Below are 19,617 nucleotides of genomic sequence, written 5' to 3'. Positions count from 1 at the left end.
TGCTACGGTGCCGAAGTAAAGGGCTTTGGGGATTTTGATAATTTCCAGCAACTCATTTATTTCATTGACATTTAAGCCTCCACAACGGTTTTAAGTACCTAAACTATCACCGTTTTACAGAAGGTTCGGATGGGTGAAGCCAAACGTACACGTTGTTAGTGCCGTGGAATTGCGTCTTCTTGGTAGTACTTCTAGCAGTTTACTTTTGTTACACAAGTGTAAATAAACATATAACTGCTGTTTTTACAAAGCATTTGAAAGTAGGTGCTAATTTAACAAGTTTAAGAACTCCTACTTGAAATGTAGACATAGTTCAGACAAGGCTTGAAGTAACACAGACCTGTTTATATTTCAACATCATAAATCCAACGTTGTTAAAACTGTAACTGAATATTAACTATTATCACAGAAGCAGACAAAACAGATCCTCCCTTACTACTCACTTAGAAGAAGGTTTCTTCTTTAGAAAGACAATGTTCCTAAAATCTGTTTTTAAATTAAGTGTAATCTAAGCCATAAATGTTGTAAGCCATAATTCTACATCTTAAATGCTCTTTAAAACAAAGTTGTAGCAGGTTAATAGCCACAGAAGCAACAATCTAGTCTTGATTTAAACAGTGAATATTCTTGGAAAGGTTGGCCTGGCAATTGCTTATGGAGCAGAGGTGTCCTACTAGAAAGCATATGAAACTCAAGCTAATTTTCAAGCACAGAGGTTGATGAAAGTCCTTTCAAGTTCTCAAAATCCTGGACTAGCATCTCCAGTGTATTTAAGATTTCAGACCATTCTTCCAGCACGCTTTCTGGATTTCCTGATAAGATCTACCTCTGAAAAAACCAGTGCCTAGGGTGCTATTAAATACACCCTGCACATCAGATTCCCCACTCAAATGTCTCACATCCTGCACACATGTCCGTGCCAGGACAGGGGCAGCAGAAGCTCTGCAAGTTTGCTACTATGCAATGCAGACAATTCAGCAGGACACTACTTCCCACCACTTTTAAAGTGCTCTGGAATTAGGTATACTTTACACTACAAGGTAGTTTGTTGCCTTCATAGCCACAGAATTCCTATGAAATGCTTGGGCCTTTCAGTTATAGTTAGATTGATACGGGATGAAGGTGTTCAGGCCAGGTAAAGAAGAAACTAAACATATCTTTGTGCAGCTTGTGTAGGTCAAAAAAGCAACTGAGCAATCAACAGGATATTTATTTTTACATAAAGCACACTGATCTGTGAACTTTGGGTGTTATTTTAAACTTTGATGTTATTTTAGAGCCAGTTAAGCTATTTGAATATTAAGTTGCAATTTGGAAGTGGTTTTAGGCTTTGTGCTAAATCAGTGCTTGATGGCTTGCTTTATTTTTTGCTAAATTAATTCAGTCAGGAAAAAGGCAAATATTATCTCTGTAAGGAAAGGTCTTCCCTCAGGTGCAATACCCAGGACAGCAACAAAAATCCTGACTTAGCCAATAGCAAATCTCTTAAAATAAGCATAATTAGGATTTCATGCAAGAGCTTTATCTCTGCCTTATACTAGACGCATGCCAAACAGCACACTTGCAACTCTTTGTGGCAAGAATAATCCCTTTGAAAGCAAGATTTGACCCGTCCCTTTTATCATGTTGAACCTCCAGCTATTTGTGTCCTGATGCCTGCATTACAATCATTCAAGTTTCAAACTTAGTAGCACAGACTTAGAAACACTGAATGACCACAGCTTCCACCCTGTCAAGTCTTCAGTGCTATACAGTCAGTAGCACCGACTGCTGGAGTCAGAAATGGAATTTTCCCCAGGGGGATTTATTCCACTTTTGCCTTGTAAGCCACCTCCTGCAGCACCTGATCCCAGCCCTGATCCACAGATCACACTTTTTCTTCAGTCAGGCAATTTCTCTGTTCCCCTACAAGCCTCTAAAAGGCAACTCTGGACATTTTTTATCTAAGGGGGATGGAGGAATGCATTTATGTGACGAAATTTACAGAGAGCAACAAGATAAAATTGTTATTCTTATGGGCCATTCACTCTTCCATGTGTAAAGGAGTGAGTACTGCATACAACACATTATATGCCTAGAAAGAAATCAGTGGGGGAATGGGAAGAATTGGATTGCACCACGGTGCTGACAGGGTGTTAAACTTCCAGCTGCTTGCCCATCTTGCTGAGGGCATCGCTGACAATGTCCAGCTCGTGGCGCAGCTCGTTCACCACGCTGGCGATGCTTTTCGTGTCTTTCAGGATCTGCACACTCTGAGTGTAGGGATTGTACTTCACCCCAAAGGGGCGCTTGATGGTTTTTGCAAACTCTCTATTGAGGTAAAAAAAAAAAGAAAAAAGAGTGTGTTATAACCAAAAGAGGGTGTTGTAAACAAGACATAAACCACACATGCATTCTCGGTATGCAGCCAGTATCAATAACCACTTTTCTAAACTACTTAAACATAGTTCTAATTGTTATATGTCTCCCACCCAGTACATGGAAGACCAAGAAAATACTAACCAAAATCCCAATGCTGTGAAAAGTAGTTACAAAACTAATAAGAATAAAAGGGTTTGGTGCTGCTACAGAGAGATGTTTAAAATCAAATCTGCTTTCATAAAAAGGTGTGGAGGGAAATCTGTACCTCATCTTTTCCTTAGCTTCTTCAAAACTTTCAGAAACAAAGTAAACCTCCTGGAAAGTTGTGATGAGACATTCTTGCTTGCAGGTGACCTTTGGATCAAAAGGCTTGACTTTGGCGCTGTCAGAGAGTGAGTGCTGGTGACGTGTTATCATGGGTCAGAGGAACATCACCATCCAAAGAATTCAGGAGAAAGATGATGCAACAAAGTGAATAAAAAGGATTATGTGACATGATTGTAGTGCACTGCATCTTAAAATTTTTATCTGCAGATGAACAGTGATTAAAGCCTAACAAACTGAATTATTCTGAACGGTCATATTCTGCCAGTCCGGGTGAGAAAAGGGATTCCACAGACAGGAGGCTCATGTATAAACAGAAGCAGTATTTTCAGAATCTGGTTAAACTAACAAAACTTTAATCTGGAAATAGTTACTCAGACTCTAACATCAAGAAATTATACTTCATGAAAAGCAGGGCAAAACAGTGGCAATAATAATGAGGTACAAAGAGAAGAGGCAAACAAGCAGTAGCCATTCTTACCTTGAGCTCACTAATTGAAGAGAGCAAGCCAGCCCCATAAACTCGTAGCTGTCCCTCTTGCTTGCACAAGCCAAACTCTACCGTGAAGAAGTAGCACTGAAACAGAGAAAGAAGTCAAACAATTCAGCCTTCATCAAAGATGCTGTGGTGAACTAGATGCGAGCATTTCTATCTGTAGGTGGCATCAAATAGTGGCAAATATCAGATAGTTATCACCCAGTTATCCTCAGATATTTAAAGAGGAGGAAAGCCAGAATGGAAGGGTGAAGAACCACAGAATTGCATGTTTCTCATAAGAAAGGTGGATGTTACAGATCACCCAGCTGGGCTGGAAGATGCTAATGTCAGTGGCAGCACTGAGGTGTAAATATGTTTTGAAAAATACTGACGTGAAATCACAGCCTCAGCTTAAAAGAAACACTGGATGGAAAGGATCTGTGAGTGAGAACAGCCCAGTACAGTTTGTTTCTCGTTTGCTTAGTGTCCTGTAAAATTAAAGATGTTCAGTTCATTGGATTTCAGGATTTCTGCAGCTATACCGGAAGGAACACTATTTTCATAGATGGCTCAGTTCTGCTCCCACTGAAGGTAATACAAGTTTTACCACTAGCTACATGAGGTGGGAAAAGAAATTTTAAAAATCAGCAACCTAATTCTTGCATAACTGGCACCAGTTATTTGTCATCTAAATTTACTTTTAATCTTAAAATACTTTTCCCAAGACATCCTGAGACTGATATCCAGAAAATTAATTTAGTTTATATTATTTTAATTTCTTGACTGAAAAATATCTAATGCTAGCACTCAGCACATTCAATACCATGTAATTTCAATTCATTCTACACATTAAAGAAATAGAACACTTTCAAATCACTGAATCATGTTCCCAGAAGTAAGACAACTTTGTCTGAAAGAAATAGACCATAAAATTTCAGTCTGCAAGAAGTAGTCTACCACCAGAAGTTGAACCATTACTTGACACTAGAGTGAAGAAAAATACCAGTCATATCAACTTTAAAGTGGGGTTTTTTTCCTAGCATGGAAGATTTTTTACAAGCTTTAAAATCCAGGGACCAGTGAAACACACAGATCTAGCAGCTGGTGTGGGTAATGTTGACACAAAGCTCAAAATTTATTCGATGGAGTGGGATCAGCCTAGTAAAGCACAAAGCTTTTGATGGAATCCCCAGGCACTCAAACACTCACCGTTGCCAGTTTTTGGACAGCTTCATCTGATGCCCCAAGTGATGCAAGACCAATTTCCTGGGAGAACTGAGCAAAACTGGGTTCAGCCAAAAGAGGGACATGGCCTAGGAGCTCATGGCAGGTATCACTGGAAAAAGAAACAAAACAAGAAATCTCATGATTTGTCTTTGTGGCAAAGTGAAAAAGCAGCACCACTGAACAGATACAATGTCTTGCATTAAACTTTAATATCCAAAGGACAGAAAAGTGTCACTCATTTATCTGAAAGCAGCCAAGCAGGTCATACCAACCATACCAACATATAAAGGGCATAAAATCAGATTTTCAAATGAAGTTGCCTAAAATTAAAATCTGAACTCCCCATTTGTGAGGCAACTGGCTATTAACCTAAGTGCACACAGTGACATTAGTAAGAGATCTCCAATAACATGTTGTGTTTTTGAAAATCCTGCACTTAAGAAGGTGGTACTTCAGCATGCTGTAACTTCATTACATTCAGCATGAAGGCTGAGTCTTCAGCACCTTAAAAATAAGTTTTATGCTGGTGTTCTTGAACAGCTTTTAAGTAACTTGGCTCTGGGCAAGCAAGATCCAAAACTTTCTCTCAAATTCTACCACAAGATTAAATGACTCACGGCTCTGGTGTATAGAGGGGGTCCGAGCTGTGTCTGACATATTGAGTGCAGTGAAAAACTCGGAATGCTAATCCTGCCAAGAAGTCTCTGGGTGACAAATATCCAGCAACGGGGCGAATGGTGAAGCCTGTACGCTCTGAAAATGAGCAGAGAAACTGTACATTAGTTTAGCATAGGAGGCACAACGTTGGCAGCTTTCCTGCTGGAACTGGGTGACAGCCACGGCACTACCTTGGCTCAAAACCACGTGGGAAAATGAGGCGTAGGCTTGAGAATGAGCAACATTTTTTAAAATGGACCTACCTCTGTGCCAATGGATTTCCTAGGATTCCATGCCTAGAATCAACAATATAGCCAGGTATCTCCCTAGCCAACCCTAAAAATCTTTTCAGACACTGCCTGTCAAATGTCACTGTATGCATTGAAAACACAATACATTAAAGAGGAGGCCAAAAGGCCTCCTAAAGGACCAGAACGAATACAAGTCACTAAGGATGTTCCCTTGTGCGCACAAAACAGTGGGATTTGCAGTGGACCTTGGTTTATTTTGAAAATTAGAACATTTTAGAAACTCAGCACATTACCTTTCAGGAAACGGGACACATCTTCCAGCTGGGGGATATTGTCTTCCCTGTACTCACAGTGTTTGCTGAGCAAAGGGAGGTTTTTAAGGTACTCTCTGCAGGCATAAGTTGGGTAAAGATTGTTAAGCTCTCGGTACACAGTCCCCCAAGTCTTGATCTCCTCCTCAGTGAATTCAATCTTGGGAATTGGGTCACCACTGCAAGGAGACGAGGAAGAAAGGACATTCCTCAGTAAATGGCTAATAAGAGGTGACTTAATTTACCTACTATTACTATTTAACTCCTGTGTGACTGCGCCACTTGGCATTAGACGCTGTCAAATACACAGTGAGATCTGGTCTATGTCCTGGAAAGCTTTTAGTCTAAGGACTTGCCTTTTTTTTCACTTTAACCAGTTGTCAGGAGTCTTTGTATTGAGCTCACTTAAAACTTTGTTTCTGTAAACAGTTTTAATTGTTTAATGCCAAGAGTAAGGTTTAAAAACCTGTGTAATCTCTTCACAGCTTCAGGAGCTGATGACACATCCTTTTCCCTGTTGGATTTCTAAGTCTGCAATTATTTTCCATTACCCTTTAAATTTGTTTTAGGAAAAGAGAATTCCATAAATTAACAACACATTGTGTGACAGCAGCTCAATATACACATCAGGTAAAAATCATACCTCTGTGCAGAGGAGACAAGTACCTCTCTGAGCATATTAATTTTAGTCTCTCTTTCCTGTTGAGGCGTCAGGACCTTGAATAAAGGGGATTATGGCAAGGGAAGTGTACGCTGCATTTCCACTGCCAACTAAGGAACTGGCATGGAAAACGTTTTTCCAGGGGAATCTCTGTCAACAACACATTACCAGTAATCAGCTTGGGACTGTGGTAACCAGTTGTATTAAACACACAGTGCAGTGGAACTCTAAATACAGACCTTTCCTAGGTCATTTTCAGTTGAGGAACTTGACACCTAAATTCAATCAGGCCACATGAAAATCACGCTTAGAAAGAATTTACAGCACTGAGTTATGAAACTCTTACTGCTTTAAGATCTCCACCCCCCGCTCCCCCCCACAAGAAGCATCTCCAAAGACACAAGCTCTTAGAATTTCTTTTCACAGAAAACTTCTTATCTACACATCACACATGCTAGTTTTAACCAGGAAAGAAAATTCAAGTATTAACATTTGCCCAGAAAGTTTAGTCTCAGTGGTCACTGGGCTGTATACTGGGATTTGCCTCCCCTCCCTCTCCTTTGCAGAGCAGCTGGCCAAGCCACACCTCCTCAGACTGACCAGGGCTGCTTCGATCTACCTTCTCATCTTGCCTTACATCTCTCTTCCTTTCACCTCCTTGGCTCTGATTCCTGAGCTGAACATGCATGTCTCAGCCTGACCTGAGCCCAGGAAGGTGAGCTCCTCACAGTCCACTCTGCTATTATTTCAAAGCACCCAGAAGGCTTATTCTGGAAGAATTCAAGCTTACTGTTTGTAGTTCATAGCCAGGTCTGCAAAATACTTTCGCCTCTTGCGATAGACATTGTCTTTGAAACCCTGGTGGTAAGAAAAGAAAACACAGTTCAGTGAGTTTCCTAGCCATAATAAATAAATCAATTTAAAACAGGACACTTGACATTTCTTCAGTTGGGGAACATAAAAGTATGAAGTGTAAGAATGAAAGGAGAGGGCAGGAAACTCATAGCTGTAGTCTGAAATGTTTAACAGATGGGAACTGAGCAAATACTCCAAAGTAGAAATCAGCTGGTTTATGCATGCAACTAAACATTTTGTAGACAGGGATTCATTTTAGTCATATCAGTATTTATACAAACTTAGTTACTTGCTTGATTATTCTAAATTACAGAACAAATTGCCCATTTGCACTGCCCAAATACCAGTTTGGTTTCTCCAGTAAGGAAGAAAGAAAGAGGAGGAAGAAAGCCTGCCTCAAAACAGCTTTTATTTTTTAAGATTTTTGAATTTGTATGTGACCACTCGGGGCCCAGTCCTGGAGTTCTTGCACAAGTAAGCCCTGCAGAATGGCACAGGAACTGAATTCAGTCAGTCTTGTCTGAACTAAGAAAGAGACATGAAATCCCCAAGAGAAAGTGCTCAGACCCCCAGAGGCGCCATTGAGGGGGAGGAGAGGGAGGAGGAAAAGCTGCTATTTTTTAAAGTCAGCTCCACAAAGGATGTTTCCAACTATGGATTGGGTGTAGGGAGGGAAAAGTACTTACAGGATGGTCAGCATCTAAGTCAGACCCGTACATCAGCACCCGGTTTGCACACTTATCCAAATCTGAGATCTTCTTCGGAAACCAGGGAATGTTCTCCATGTCTAGGGAAGGCATGGAATCCACAAGGTTATTAATAACACCAAGGGAGGAAACGCTACTTATGGTGGTTACAGCTCAATCTATAAATTAAAGGGGCACGAATAAGACAAGGGAGTCCTCTGCCTATCTGGCAGCAGCCTCCAGCTCACACTTCCTCCTCGGTCACTGCCACAGTCTGCCTACAGAGCGCAGCCAGCCCCAAAGCCTCCGGGAAGGAAACAGTTAACATGGGTTTCTCTGGCCCTTTGCTGTTGTTGGAGTAGCATCTAGAGGATCCCATGGAGACAAGGTCTCCCCATGTACAGCTGCTGGGAGTCTTTAGGGCACAAATGGTGCAAAGGAGAACAGAAGCGATTTGCCTGTGGTCCCTGGGCAGAGTGGGAGCAGGTTAGAGTCCTCCTATCCTGCTTTACTAACCGTGGGAAATGGATGTTTCTCCATGGTTAGGTACCTGGGAAGCATCCAGCTTTGCCTTGAGGGGTCTGGGAGGAAGAGGAACAGGAGGCCCTGCAGCCTGAGAGAGGTGCATCATTACAGTTTTGCTACCGACCACTTTGGGGTTATTTTTAGCCTAAAGGGTTTTTTTGCCAAGCTCTTGGCAGAGCAGTTAATACACTGTTTTTCTACCTCAATGCTCCTCAGTTTACTTTAAAAGGTCAGGAGACTGTTTAGTTGAATTTCCCCTTACTTACAGCTAAAGTAAGCCATTTTATCCAAGAAGTCCAGACCTCTCCTTCCCAAGCACAATGACTGAAAAATACATGGGACCATCTTCCTGCTGCCCTGAACTTTGGGCATCTCTTGAATTAGAAGTAAACAGGATGTGTAGTATCTAAAGGTAAAAGGCACCTCTTCCATACAAATATAAGTAGCCAGTTATGACTAAAAGTGGGTAAAAAGGATAATGAAATCAAGAACTACATGAGGAAATTGCAGAATCCATCTTCCACTCTCCCCAGCGTCTGACCTAATCTGGGATCTGTCAGTATCACATCTCTGCCATTGTGGTGTACTTGAGCCCTGCACCCAGAGTTTTCCTACAGGACAGCCTGCCTTGACCTGCACAGATGCAGGACTCCCACTGGTGCCAGCTGGGCTGTGCTGGGAAGGGACAGGAGCACAGACAGCAGACACACAATTTGCAGCAGCCTGACACAGCTTGACACAGCCTGAACTCCCAGGTGACAGCAGACAACACAGCCCTGCTCATGTCAGCCAGACTAGACTCACACATAACAAAGACACAGGTACCTGGTGGCAGGTGTCTGAACACACTACACAAATGCAGGTGGGGACAACTATAAAAATATTTCAAACCAACACATTCAGAAGTGCATTTTCATCAGAACTGCCTTTTGTACCTACCATCTTCCTGGACATTGAAATGCTCTGTTGGGCTCACAGATACAATGTTGACATGGGATTTCAGGAGCTGGAAGATCTCGTTCAGTTGCTCCCTGTTACTGTCACAGTCCACGAAGATCTCAAACTCAGAATTTCGTCTCTTGGACTTCCGTGACTCAATGTGTACCAGATTTACATGCTTCTCCTGTTTGGTAAGAAGTAATGTTCTCAAAGAGACGGACTAAAAACAATTGACTAAAAATGAGAATATCTTTTCAAACTGCTATTCTACTGCCATGAGCTATTCACCACCTCTGTGAAGCTGTTTTAGTTAATTGGATCTCTTGATAGCAGTTTGCTTATTGGAGGGGAGAAAAGGTTTGATTTTCTATTCAGAAGAAAGTGAAAGTGAACCTCTGTTCTTTCAGTTTTATTTACATTCAGGAAGCATATAAAGACATAGTCAGGCGGTTTAAATTCATAGACCTTTTTCTTTCATCTTTCCCACAGGAAGCTGATTAGCAAAATTCACCAAAATGCCAATCAAGTCACCATATAATTATCTCACAAGTGTGCAAAGGATTTAAAAGCAGTAGTTTTCAGGGCATTAGTTTCACTTCTCTTTAATCTGAAAAATTATTTAACCATGTGTTTTATATTAGGAACATTGAGAAAACCTCAGGCTAAAACATGCAGGGCCACACACCAGAGCACAGTGGCTCTGCACATATTCCTCACACAATACCTGCCCAGAAGCTGTGCAATTGCAGCTCCTCTGTCACCTTCAGCCTGGCTGGGCAGTGTGACAAGGGTACTGCACTCAACACAGGCTGACACCCCAAGTGTCCACCTGCCATCAGCAGGGGCTTCAGACCACCTGTTATTCCCTGCCAAAACGTCGAGTGCCAGTCCTCTTGTCATGAGGGGAAAAGGCAAACCTCTCTCAGTGTTTAGTCAGTGCAGGTAAGATTTTTAGCCAACCATCATCTAATTTCTGAGGCATAAATTTGCCTTCATGGGTAATTTTGGGTGCAAAGTGGGAGCCAGGTTAAGAATCCTTATTAAATGGATGTAATTAATTCTAGTGTGTTCCAAAACTACCCTTACAATTTAAAAGCACAGAGCTGCTGTAGCAATATGGTTATCACATACATACCTGAAAGAGTTTTAATGCTTTTACAAGTCCTCCAACTTCATTCTTCAAGGAAAAAATTATGGCTGTCCTTCCTCTTTCAGATGCATGGTCTTCATTCTCTTTATTATCTTCAACCATCATGTAAGCTGACTTATTTAACTAGATGCAAATAAACAAAAAAAAATTGTTTGAATGGATAGCAGTGCAAAAAGTGTAACTTTTCACATTTCAGGTTGTCTTGGGGTAATGCTGTGCTTTGACTGATCAACCACAAAAGGACAATTACGAATTAAATCATTACACAATAACAAGAATAAAGTTAGGCAAACATAGAATCTGTGAGAGATTGAAATACCAAGATATCTTTCTTTTAGTTGAACGATTTTAGGGACATCTTTAGTTATTCAGTAGGATGCAGAAAATGTTCTCGATGTATAGTTTATAATTAGCATTGTTACTGGGAGGAAGGGGAGCAATAAGATGTCAGCAGAAACAGTACATTGAACAAAACACTTGTTAGCAAGTTCAGTGAACACTGGCAAAGGGAATAATCCAAATCCCGCAGGACACAGGTAGGAAAAGATGAATCAGGATTCAGTAGATCAGAACTGAAAAATCACTGCCTTTCTCTTGTTACATAACTGTAAAACACTGTTTTCATAGGGCAAGGAGACAAACCTAAGAGGTAAAATGTTTTGCTGACCAGAATCTCCTGGTTATAGAGACAGTCCCTCTCTGATCAACCACAGCCAAGCTGCTCCATCTTCTTTGTCCCCTAATTCGTATGTCAAACCCTTGGCATAATCACCCAAATCACACACTAAAAGTTCAGACACCCCACACTGTCAGACTGTGTGGTTCTGTACCTTACTAATGGTCATGCTCCTCACTGTGTGGAAATCAGCAGATATCACAGACCATATCCTTAGCTACATGTAGCCAGGCCATAAAGAGAGATAATACTGAAACAGTGAAGAATGGGGAAAATGCAAAGTAAAGAAAAAATACAAGGCTTATAAGCAGAGCCTGTCTCTCATATGTCTTCAAACCTTGCAAAAAAGAAAGAATAAAAGATGAGGTTTCTGAATGAGTCAGCAAGAAAGAAGAGAGGAACAATGAAGGCACATTATTGCTATTTGGAATTATTTTTTGATCTGACACAGCTGTTAAAGATATCACTATCTTGGGACATTTTCAGAAATGAAAAGAGCAAAACAAAAATGCAATCAAAATGCACCGGTTCCACTGATTCCCTTATACAGTCTCTCCAGCTTTAACCTCTTTAAAATAGATAATGCTGAACAGCTAAATGTTTCTACCTATAACTGAGAATTTTGAAAAGAAAAACCAGCTTTTACCTATCTTTTATCAAAATGTTCTCATTCACCATTCAGATTAAGAACGTAAATCTGCCTCACAAAATAATTACATTACTTTCATTTTAGATTGAGTGATTTACAATGAGGCAGATACTTGATGCTGCTTTAAGGCTTCAAGCAGGTAATTAGGCATGGGATTCCAAAGTTGTGTCCTATGGAAAAGGTCCAAGCCCACTGATGCTAATGAAAATATTTGGATTTCTGACTGGGTTCCCACCTCTAATGAGTTGCCACAATATGATGAGCCTGGACAATAGTGTCAGACCATCACACCACACCATCAGCTTGAGTCCAGACATCAAGTTCTCTGCTGAAACTGTTTGGCAGGCCCAGTCCAGGTTCAGCTGAGCAGCCTGCAGGTTTCCCAGCTCACTTCAGTGTCAGATCACAATTACAGGAGCCAGGAACAGGCACTGAGCAAAGGTACTTCAAGCAGAAAAGGAAAAGCTAGGAGCACCACAATTACATACAGGTCATTGGTCGTTGTCTCAAGTGCAGAGAGGCCATTTGTGTGAGCCAAATCCTGTCCAGATGATACAGCTGTAGGAGATGCTGTGTGCAAAGAAGTCTCTGTTACAAGTAGAGTTAGGTGGCAGTCTTTGAAGGCAATGAATGTAGGGCTGGTTTATGTAAGTGGCTAATATGCAGCATGTTGGCTTGACTCCACATTTAGGAGCATTGACTTAAGCCCAGATCAGTCTTTATGAGATTTGGCACAGTTGCATGCAGTGTTATGAGGTGCACAGCTGGGACAGACTACCTGCACTGAAAACGAGTGTTCTTCTTTCATGTTTTGCTGCTGCAACTTACACTGTGTCTAGGATCAGGTGACAACATCTGTAAAGTTATGTGTTTAAGAGATCAATGAAGAAAATACAACAAAACACAGAATGTTCTTATATTAAGCCCTAGAAATGACCTCTAACTTAGGAATTAGAAGTTGGACAAGAGAAATGGAGATGCCTACAATGCCAAATGCACACCATTTACATATTTAACCCTACACCAAAGCTAATCTTCTGCTTTAATTAAAAAATTAACTGAAGACAGTAATGCAGCAGCCATTTGGGTGTAAGGCAACAGGAGAAAATGTTAATGCAGAGACAATCCCTCTCCTCCAGTGGCTGCACTTCACTTATATTTTATTCTCTATCAGTAACTCAGCAACCCAGCTCTAATAAAATCTGACACTTTTCCTTTGCATGGTAACACATTTGAGCTTTTTGGAGGGTGAAGGGGAAATTAATATTGCATTGATGGCTTTTTATTAATTATGCAAGTCATTAACTGATTTTCCACCAACCTGACTCAGTCAGGTTGATGAAAGTACACACACATAGAGGTATTCTAAATCCTTTATTTAGGTAGATAACCAGGTGCTGTCTGGTTAAAGACTGCACTTTTTGGGACCCATAGCAATTATCTTCCCTTTCTCCTTCTCCCCAAAGGTTATTCACTGAGAGAGAGATATTAGAGGGTGCATACTTTGTGCTTTAATTGTTTACATTAATAGCTAACCACGATTTAAAATTATCCAAACATATTTGCTTTAAAAAAATTACATTTTAGAGCCATAAATTGAAGATTAAAAAATCTTTTCAAAATATTTCATACTGACTGACAGTAATCATGATTAATAAAAAATGTCAATGGGCATTTGATATTCTCTTCCCTTTAAGTAGCTGCTTAGTTTGTCACTGTCCTTTTGACACACTTCTAGGGAAGGATGAAGACACGATATTAGGAGTGACTACAACTAGATTTCACAATACGTTTTCCAGCCACACCGAAGTTCTTCCTAAGACTTAGCTCTTAGACACCAACCCAAAAGATGTGCTGAACAGCTTATTTGGCTTCCAAGTATCTGAGGGATACAGCAAAGCAATATTTTTGTGAAACTTTACTCCTTTGCTGTCAGCTTCTTGTCTTCACAAGGAGTTTTACAGACTTTATCAACTGCACAGTATCAGTAACTGCAGCCAATGCATAAGTGCTGATTTTATCTGGTCTTCTCTGACGCACTAAGCAAATTCCCACTATAATGTGGAGTAACCCAGGAGTGAGTTTTTCTGGGCTATATCACACCCTCTGTCTCCTAAGCAATGATGCACCAAAAGTTGCTTAAGTACCTTAACTTCATGTGCTCGCATTTACACTTTGAGACTTTCCCCCCCCTCTTCTATCCAGGAACAGCAGCATAACCAGTCCCATCCCAACCCCAGCGGCACTGAACGCTGCCGCCGCCGCCGGAGGAGCCGCACCCCAGGGCTCTCCAATGAGCCCTCTCCAAGTAACCGGGGCCGGAAAGCTCCCTTTTTCCCCAAATCCCCGCTCCGAGAACTGCAACAGCTAAGCGCCCGAGCTGTGACTCCACAAAAGCGGCGTTTACTCCGCAAGACAGGACCGATCCCGGGGCCGGTCAGCGAGGATCCCATCCCGCTCCTCCCATGCTCACCCCGCTCCTCCCCTGTGCCCATCCCGCTCCCCTCACCTGTGCCCATCTCGCTCCCCTCACCTGCGCCCATCCCGCTCCCCTCACCTGCGCCCATCCCGCTCCTCCCGTGCTCACCCCGCTCCTCACCTGTGCCCATCCCGCTCCCCTCACCTGTGCCCATCCCGCTCCTCCCGTGCTCACCCCGCTCCTCACCTGTGCCCATCCTGCTCCTCACCTGCGCCCATCCCGCTCCTCCCGTGCTCACCCCGCTCCTCACCTGCGCCCATCCCGCTCCCCTCACCTGTGCCCATCCCGCTCCTCACCTGCGCCCATCCCGCTCCTCCCGTGCTCACCCCGCTCCTCACCTGCGCCCATCCCGCTCCTCCCGTGCTCACCCCGCTCCTCACCTGTGCCCATCCCGCTCCCCTCACCTGTGCCCATCCCGCTCCTCCCGTGCTCACCCTGCTCCTCACCTGTGCCCATCCCGCTCCCCTCACCTGTGCCCATCCCGCTCCTCCCGTGCTCACCCCGCTCCTCACCTGCGCCCATCCCGCTCCTCCCGTGCTCACCCCGCTCCTCACCTGTGCCCATCCCGCTCCCCTCACCTGTGCCCATCCCGCTCCCCTCACCTGCGCCCATCCCGCTCCTCCCGTGCCCATCCCGCTCCTCACCTGCGCCCATCCCGCTCCTCCCGTGCTCACCCCGCTCCTCACCTGTGCCCATCCCGCTCCTCACCTGCGCCCATCCCGCTCCTCCCGTGCTCACCCCGCTCCTCACCTGTGCCCATCCCGCTCCCCTCACCTGTGCCCATCCCGCTCCTCACCTGCGCCCATCCCGCTCCTCCCGTGCTCACCCCGCTCCTCACCTGTGCCCATCCCGCTCCTCACCTGTGCCCATCCCGCTCCTCCCGTGCCCATCCCGCTCCTCCCGTGCTCACCCCGCTCCTCACCTGCGCCCATCCCGCTCCTCCCGTGCCCACCGCGCTCCCCTCACCTGTGCCCATCCCGTTCCTCCTGTGCCCATCCCGCTCCCCTCACCTGCCCGGCGGGGTCCCGCGGGCTCGGCGCCGCCTCCAGGGATCCGCCGCGGCGGGGCGCGGGGTGCATGGCCGGGACAGGCTCAGGGCAGTGCCCGGCCCCGCCGGCTTTATGGAGGGGCGAGAGCCGCCCCCGGCCGAGGGGAGGGATGCAGGAAGGCGGGGGCAGGCGCTGCCCGGCCCAGCTGGGGACGGGGCGCGTTGACCCTCTGCACAATGTTCGCCCAGTTTGCAGAGCTGCGATGCTCGGATGCAGCCACCACCCGCTCCCCGTCGCTGCACCCCGGAAAAACCCGCACAAGGAGAAGCCCTTTCCCTCCTGAGTTGCGCCTCCTCGGTCACTCCGGAGGGATCCCGGAACACTGACTCTTTGTAGGTAACTCTGTGGGTTTTGCAGTTAACATAAATTTGCACGCCGCGGGGTTGAGGGGAGCGAGCATTTGGATGGAGGAGGTCTTCCTCCATCGTGTCCACACAGGCGCTTCCCAACACTCGTGCACTCTCTGTGAAATGCTCCGTAAGCTGCCTGTGGGAAAGGGAAGGCAAACTGCATCAGAGGTGAGAGGTGGTGAGGGCTGGGCCCATAGCAGAGGGGCTTTAAGCAAAGTGGCCTCCAAGGCTACAGGGAACCCAGCAGTGAGGGGCTCCCCTAAATTCTCTGCAGCACTTAGTGCAGGTTGCTGTCTGTCACGATCCGCTAATGCAAGCGGGGGTCGTGATGGTTCGTTTATCAATCTCAGAGTGTAAAAGGACACAAGAGATTTCAGTTTTAATCAAAACAGTGCACCTTTATTAAGTGCCCACAACACAGTAATGCAATAGAAGAGAGTAAGAGAGAGAGAGAAACAAAGTAGAGAGGGGGAAAAAGAGGGGCAATAGCTACCAACGGATGAGACGAAGTCCTCGTGGTCTTCCGCCAATAGATTCGTCTTCTTTCCGTGGGGAGATCTCCGACTCGGTTATTTCAGAAAGTCCCTTTATAGTCCTTTTCAGAAGCGAGGGGCAACTGGCCAAGAGGTTGGGAAATCTACAGCCATTGTTATGGGGTCCGTTGCTTTGGGAAACAGGTACAGGACAGACGTACAAGACAGGTGTACTGGAGAGGTGTACAGGACAGGTCATTCCTTTCTGCTTCGGCGCAGTCCTTCCCGCCTGGGCAGCAAGAACGGCACAGTCCATTGTGACCTGCACTAATTTTCCTCAGGAATGCGTACCAGTTCCCAGTGGGCACACCCGTAGGCAACACTTGGCAGACAATCCCACCTCAGCCAGGCCAGGACTGCTGTGTTCAGTCTCTGTCTTCGGCGATGATCGTGAGGCAGATGAGGGATTTTCGGACTGTCTCTTACACTGTCTCTAAGTGGAACACAGTGGGCAGGTGTGTTGAGCTCTTCACTAAGAGCAGCAGTGCATTTCTGCTGTGAAAATAAATTGCAGCGTATTACTTCTTTTCTCAAAAGCTCCTGCACATACAGGAATAATAACTACATTTCTATTAGCAGAAAACTACACCTGTTCATATCATTTATGTTGTCATTTATTTTCTGCATACATCTAGACATGTTTATAATATAAAAACTCATGGTTTTTAGACTCCAATAATCCCAGTCCTCACTGTCTCCTCTCAGGTCAGACTTGGCAACATTAGGATAAGGGGATTTGTGGTCCACAGCAGAAGAAGCAAAAACGTTCCCCGGGAACATAATCCATTAGTGGCATTACAGGTCTCTTGGGGAGGAGAGATCGATTATTTTGTGTTTGAGCTGTCCAAAACCAAAGACTCTGATGTTTTTAATGTTCTTTTGAAACAAACCTTTCAACGAAATGCTCAAAATCAGCAGCAACTAGTTTTACTCTAATCTACTCAAGTATTTAGTATATTAGTATATACTAATATACCCAGTATTTTGCTCCTCAGTGCCTAAAATATTGAAACCTTGATTCCAGCTAGATCCCTTAGACACTGGTGTACCATACATGGTAAATCATATTGATGAAGCCAATACACAGGCTGACACCTAAACCAGGCGGGCACAGTCACACTTGCACCAACATCTGCAATGATATCAGGGTCTTCCTTCTTCCTAGAAGGCACTGAACTTCAAACAATCCTGTTTCTAAGAGGACTGAGGGTGACTACCTCAGCCCTTCAGACACAGCATGGGATTGAAAGAGCATGGCTGTGAATGATGACATAGCTGGAAAAGCCTTTTTTTTCCAGTTTGCTAAGGGGACATATTTTGTAATTAGATGCTTCAATTTTCCCTGCATAAAGAAAATGCAGTATTTATCAATATATGTCTTAGCTCTACAACAGGCATTTCACTTCCTTCCTGAAGCATTGATCTCCCCATCAAATGAGCTGCCTCAGAAAGCAAAGAATTTGTAGGATCTTTACCCAGACTCCTAAGCGTATGAGAGCCTGGTGTTAATGATAAATCTGTAAACACGGGCACAGTAAGACATTTATGATAGAATATGACTAATCTGCCAATTTTCCCTTGCTCAAATGAAGCAATAATAATGGGGAGCCCATGGGCAGCTTGACCTATAACTGCTGAAACAGTGGGACTGAGGTCAGGAATGGCCAAGGAAATTTAACCTAATATGAAATTAATTAGTTACATAACAAGATAACTGGGATGCCCAGAGTTTTGGGGAGCAGATTAAAGCTGATTCACTGGTTTAGGAAGAAGTGCTTGTTCACCACAGCCAATACTGCGTGGTCTGAAAGGGCAGAACCACAAAGCATGAACTGACTCAATTACAGCCTGTTTTCACTGGGTGCTCACTGGAGCCTGCTCTGCTCCTCTCCACACAGGGTTTCCAGCTCCTAGGAATCTGTGGATGGCTTTACAGGAGAACTACTTAAAAGGTTTTATCCAAAAGCTGAATCTTCACAGTTCTAGGGTTGCAGGGCTTTGGAAAACTGTCACTCTGTTACGAGCACAGCTGCTGCTTTGGGTTTTCACAGACAGAGGGACACTTCTACCTTTTCCCAAAAGCTGGTAGCACGTTGTACCATTTAGGAGTGGTGGCTTGGGCCCCTCATCACAGAAGAGAGCGATATGGCACAGCAGTCAGGTATGGAGCACAACACATACAGGGCAGCAAAGTGCACAGGAGCTACCCTGCTCATCCTGGCAGGAGGTGGCACAAGCAAACACTGACCCAGAAAAGGTCTGAAATGTGACCTCGTTGGTCTGCAGGAGCACCAAGGCAAAGAGAGGCCAAAAGTTTTCAGTGGGATGTCAGAAATCTACACAGACCCTGAGGTGGGAAGGAACTGTGAAGGACAAAGACAACTGGGGTATCAACACCATAGGAAAACAGGCCTCCTCTTATGCCATGGAGATAAGTGCTTAATTTTCCTCTAAAGCCTGCAGGAGATTTCTCACATATAGCCTCTCATACAGACAAAGCCCTCCAGACAGATAATCAGCACCTGAGGATGGAGCACAGGTCTGACCCTGCTCAAAAGTGGGTCAAGCTGATCACGTTTTGCAGGACAGGGCTTTGCCATGTGCAGCTGCCACAAAACCTCTCACACTGGCACAGAGCAACCATGGTAGCACTCGCCATGAAGGCTACCAGAGTGGATTTCAATTATGTTTTCCCTCATAATTCCTCATTAAATGAATTCTCCTCTGCCACATTCAGATCCAAGTGAGAGAGTGGTGTCAGACTGAAGTCCCATGTTTTCTCAGTCCTTTGCTGGAGTAGCTCCAGGAGCATCAAGCAGCTCCAGAAGAGACCACGAGTCTATTCCTCCTTCCCATCTGCTAACTCTGAGGTGACTCTGCTCTAGTTTTCAGAGAGTTTCTGTTTTGTCCTTCAAAGCAGAAACTTTACAGCAAAGTTTGCAATCAAACAGTGGTTCTGACACTTGGGGGTACACATTTGTAGATAAATGCCCTGTTGATTTTTAGGCTGAAAAGTATTAAAACCAAGCTGTCACACTTGTAGCTCTTCCCCTCCCTAGAGAGCCACAGAGTAAAGGATAGCTTTTGCTGTCTGAAATACAACAACATAAACCTTCTGCCCTACCTCTCCATCCCACTCTGAGAAAGTTTGCTCTCCATGGGTCAAAAACATAGGGACTCAACGAACCTGGCACATCTTTCCAGACACAGCACAAGTCTCATATTTACCAACAGTCTGAGGAAGCTGGTCTAGAGGGAAAAAAAAAAGGTGGAAAAAAGAAAAATCAGGGTCTCCCAGGGGTTCCACACTGGGGAAGAGACAGAGTCAGAGGGTGATTTTGTTGAACTGGTGAGGCAAGAACCATGGAAAAGCAGGTTGGGAATGATCTGTAAGGATATTAATCTTCTGCTGAAAGATCAGATTATCTACCTGAATGCAGCAAGACTGAAGGAGAG

The 19,617-nt window shown here is 44.3% G+C and overlaps 1 protein-coding gene across 2 annotated transcripts; it reads right to left on the bottom strand.

Moving 5' to 3' along the window:
* Positions 1 to 38: 38 nt before the first annotated feature.
* TPH1 (tryptophan hydroxylase 1) lies at positions 39 to 15,356 on the bottom strand. 2 transcript variants are annotated; one of them, XM_048308337.1, is made up of 11 exons: positions 15,240 to 15,356; positions 10,411 to 10,548; positions 9,276 to 9,459; positions 7,812 to 7,912; positions 7,061 to 7,128; positions 5,592 to 5,788; positions 5,008 to 5,143; positions 4,373 to 4,499; positions 3,167 to 3,262; positions 2,627 to 2,760; positions 39 to 2,310 (listed from the first exon to the last, which is right to left on the bottom strand). In XM_048308337.1, exons 1-11 carry the CDS (start codon positions 15,306 to 15,308, stop codon positions 2,136 to 2,138), a joined length of 1,425 nt encoding a protein of 474 aa, XP_048164294.1. In that variant the 5' UTR covers positions 15,309 to 15,356; the 3' UTR covers positions 39 to 2,135. The 2 variants fall into 2 exon arrangements, with proteins under 2 accessions (XP_048164294.1, XP_048164295.1); XM_048308338.1 differs by lacking the exon at positions 15,240 to 15,356 and adding an exon at positions 12,239 to 12,306.
* Between the last annotated feature and the right edge of the window lie 4,261 nt (positions 15,357 to 19,617).

The sequence above is a fragment of the Corvus hawaiiensis genome, chromosome 6 (assembly GCF_020740725.1).
Source record: "Corvus hawaiiensis isolate bCorHaw1 chromosome 6, bCorHaw1.pri.cur, whole genome shotgun sequence".
NCBI classification, from domain to species: Eukaryota; Metazoa; Chordata; class Aves; order Passeriformes; family Corvidae; genus Corvus; species Corvus hawaiiensis.
Note: the sequence above shows the minus strand (reverse complement) of the source record. Positions and strands in the feature narration are given on the sequence as shown.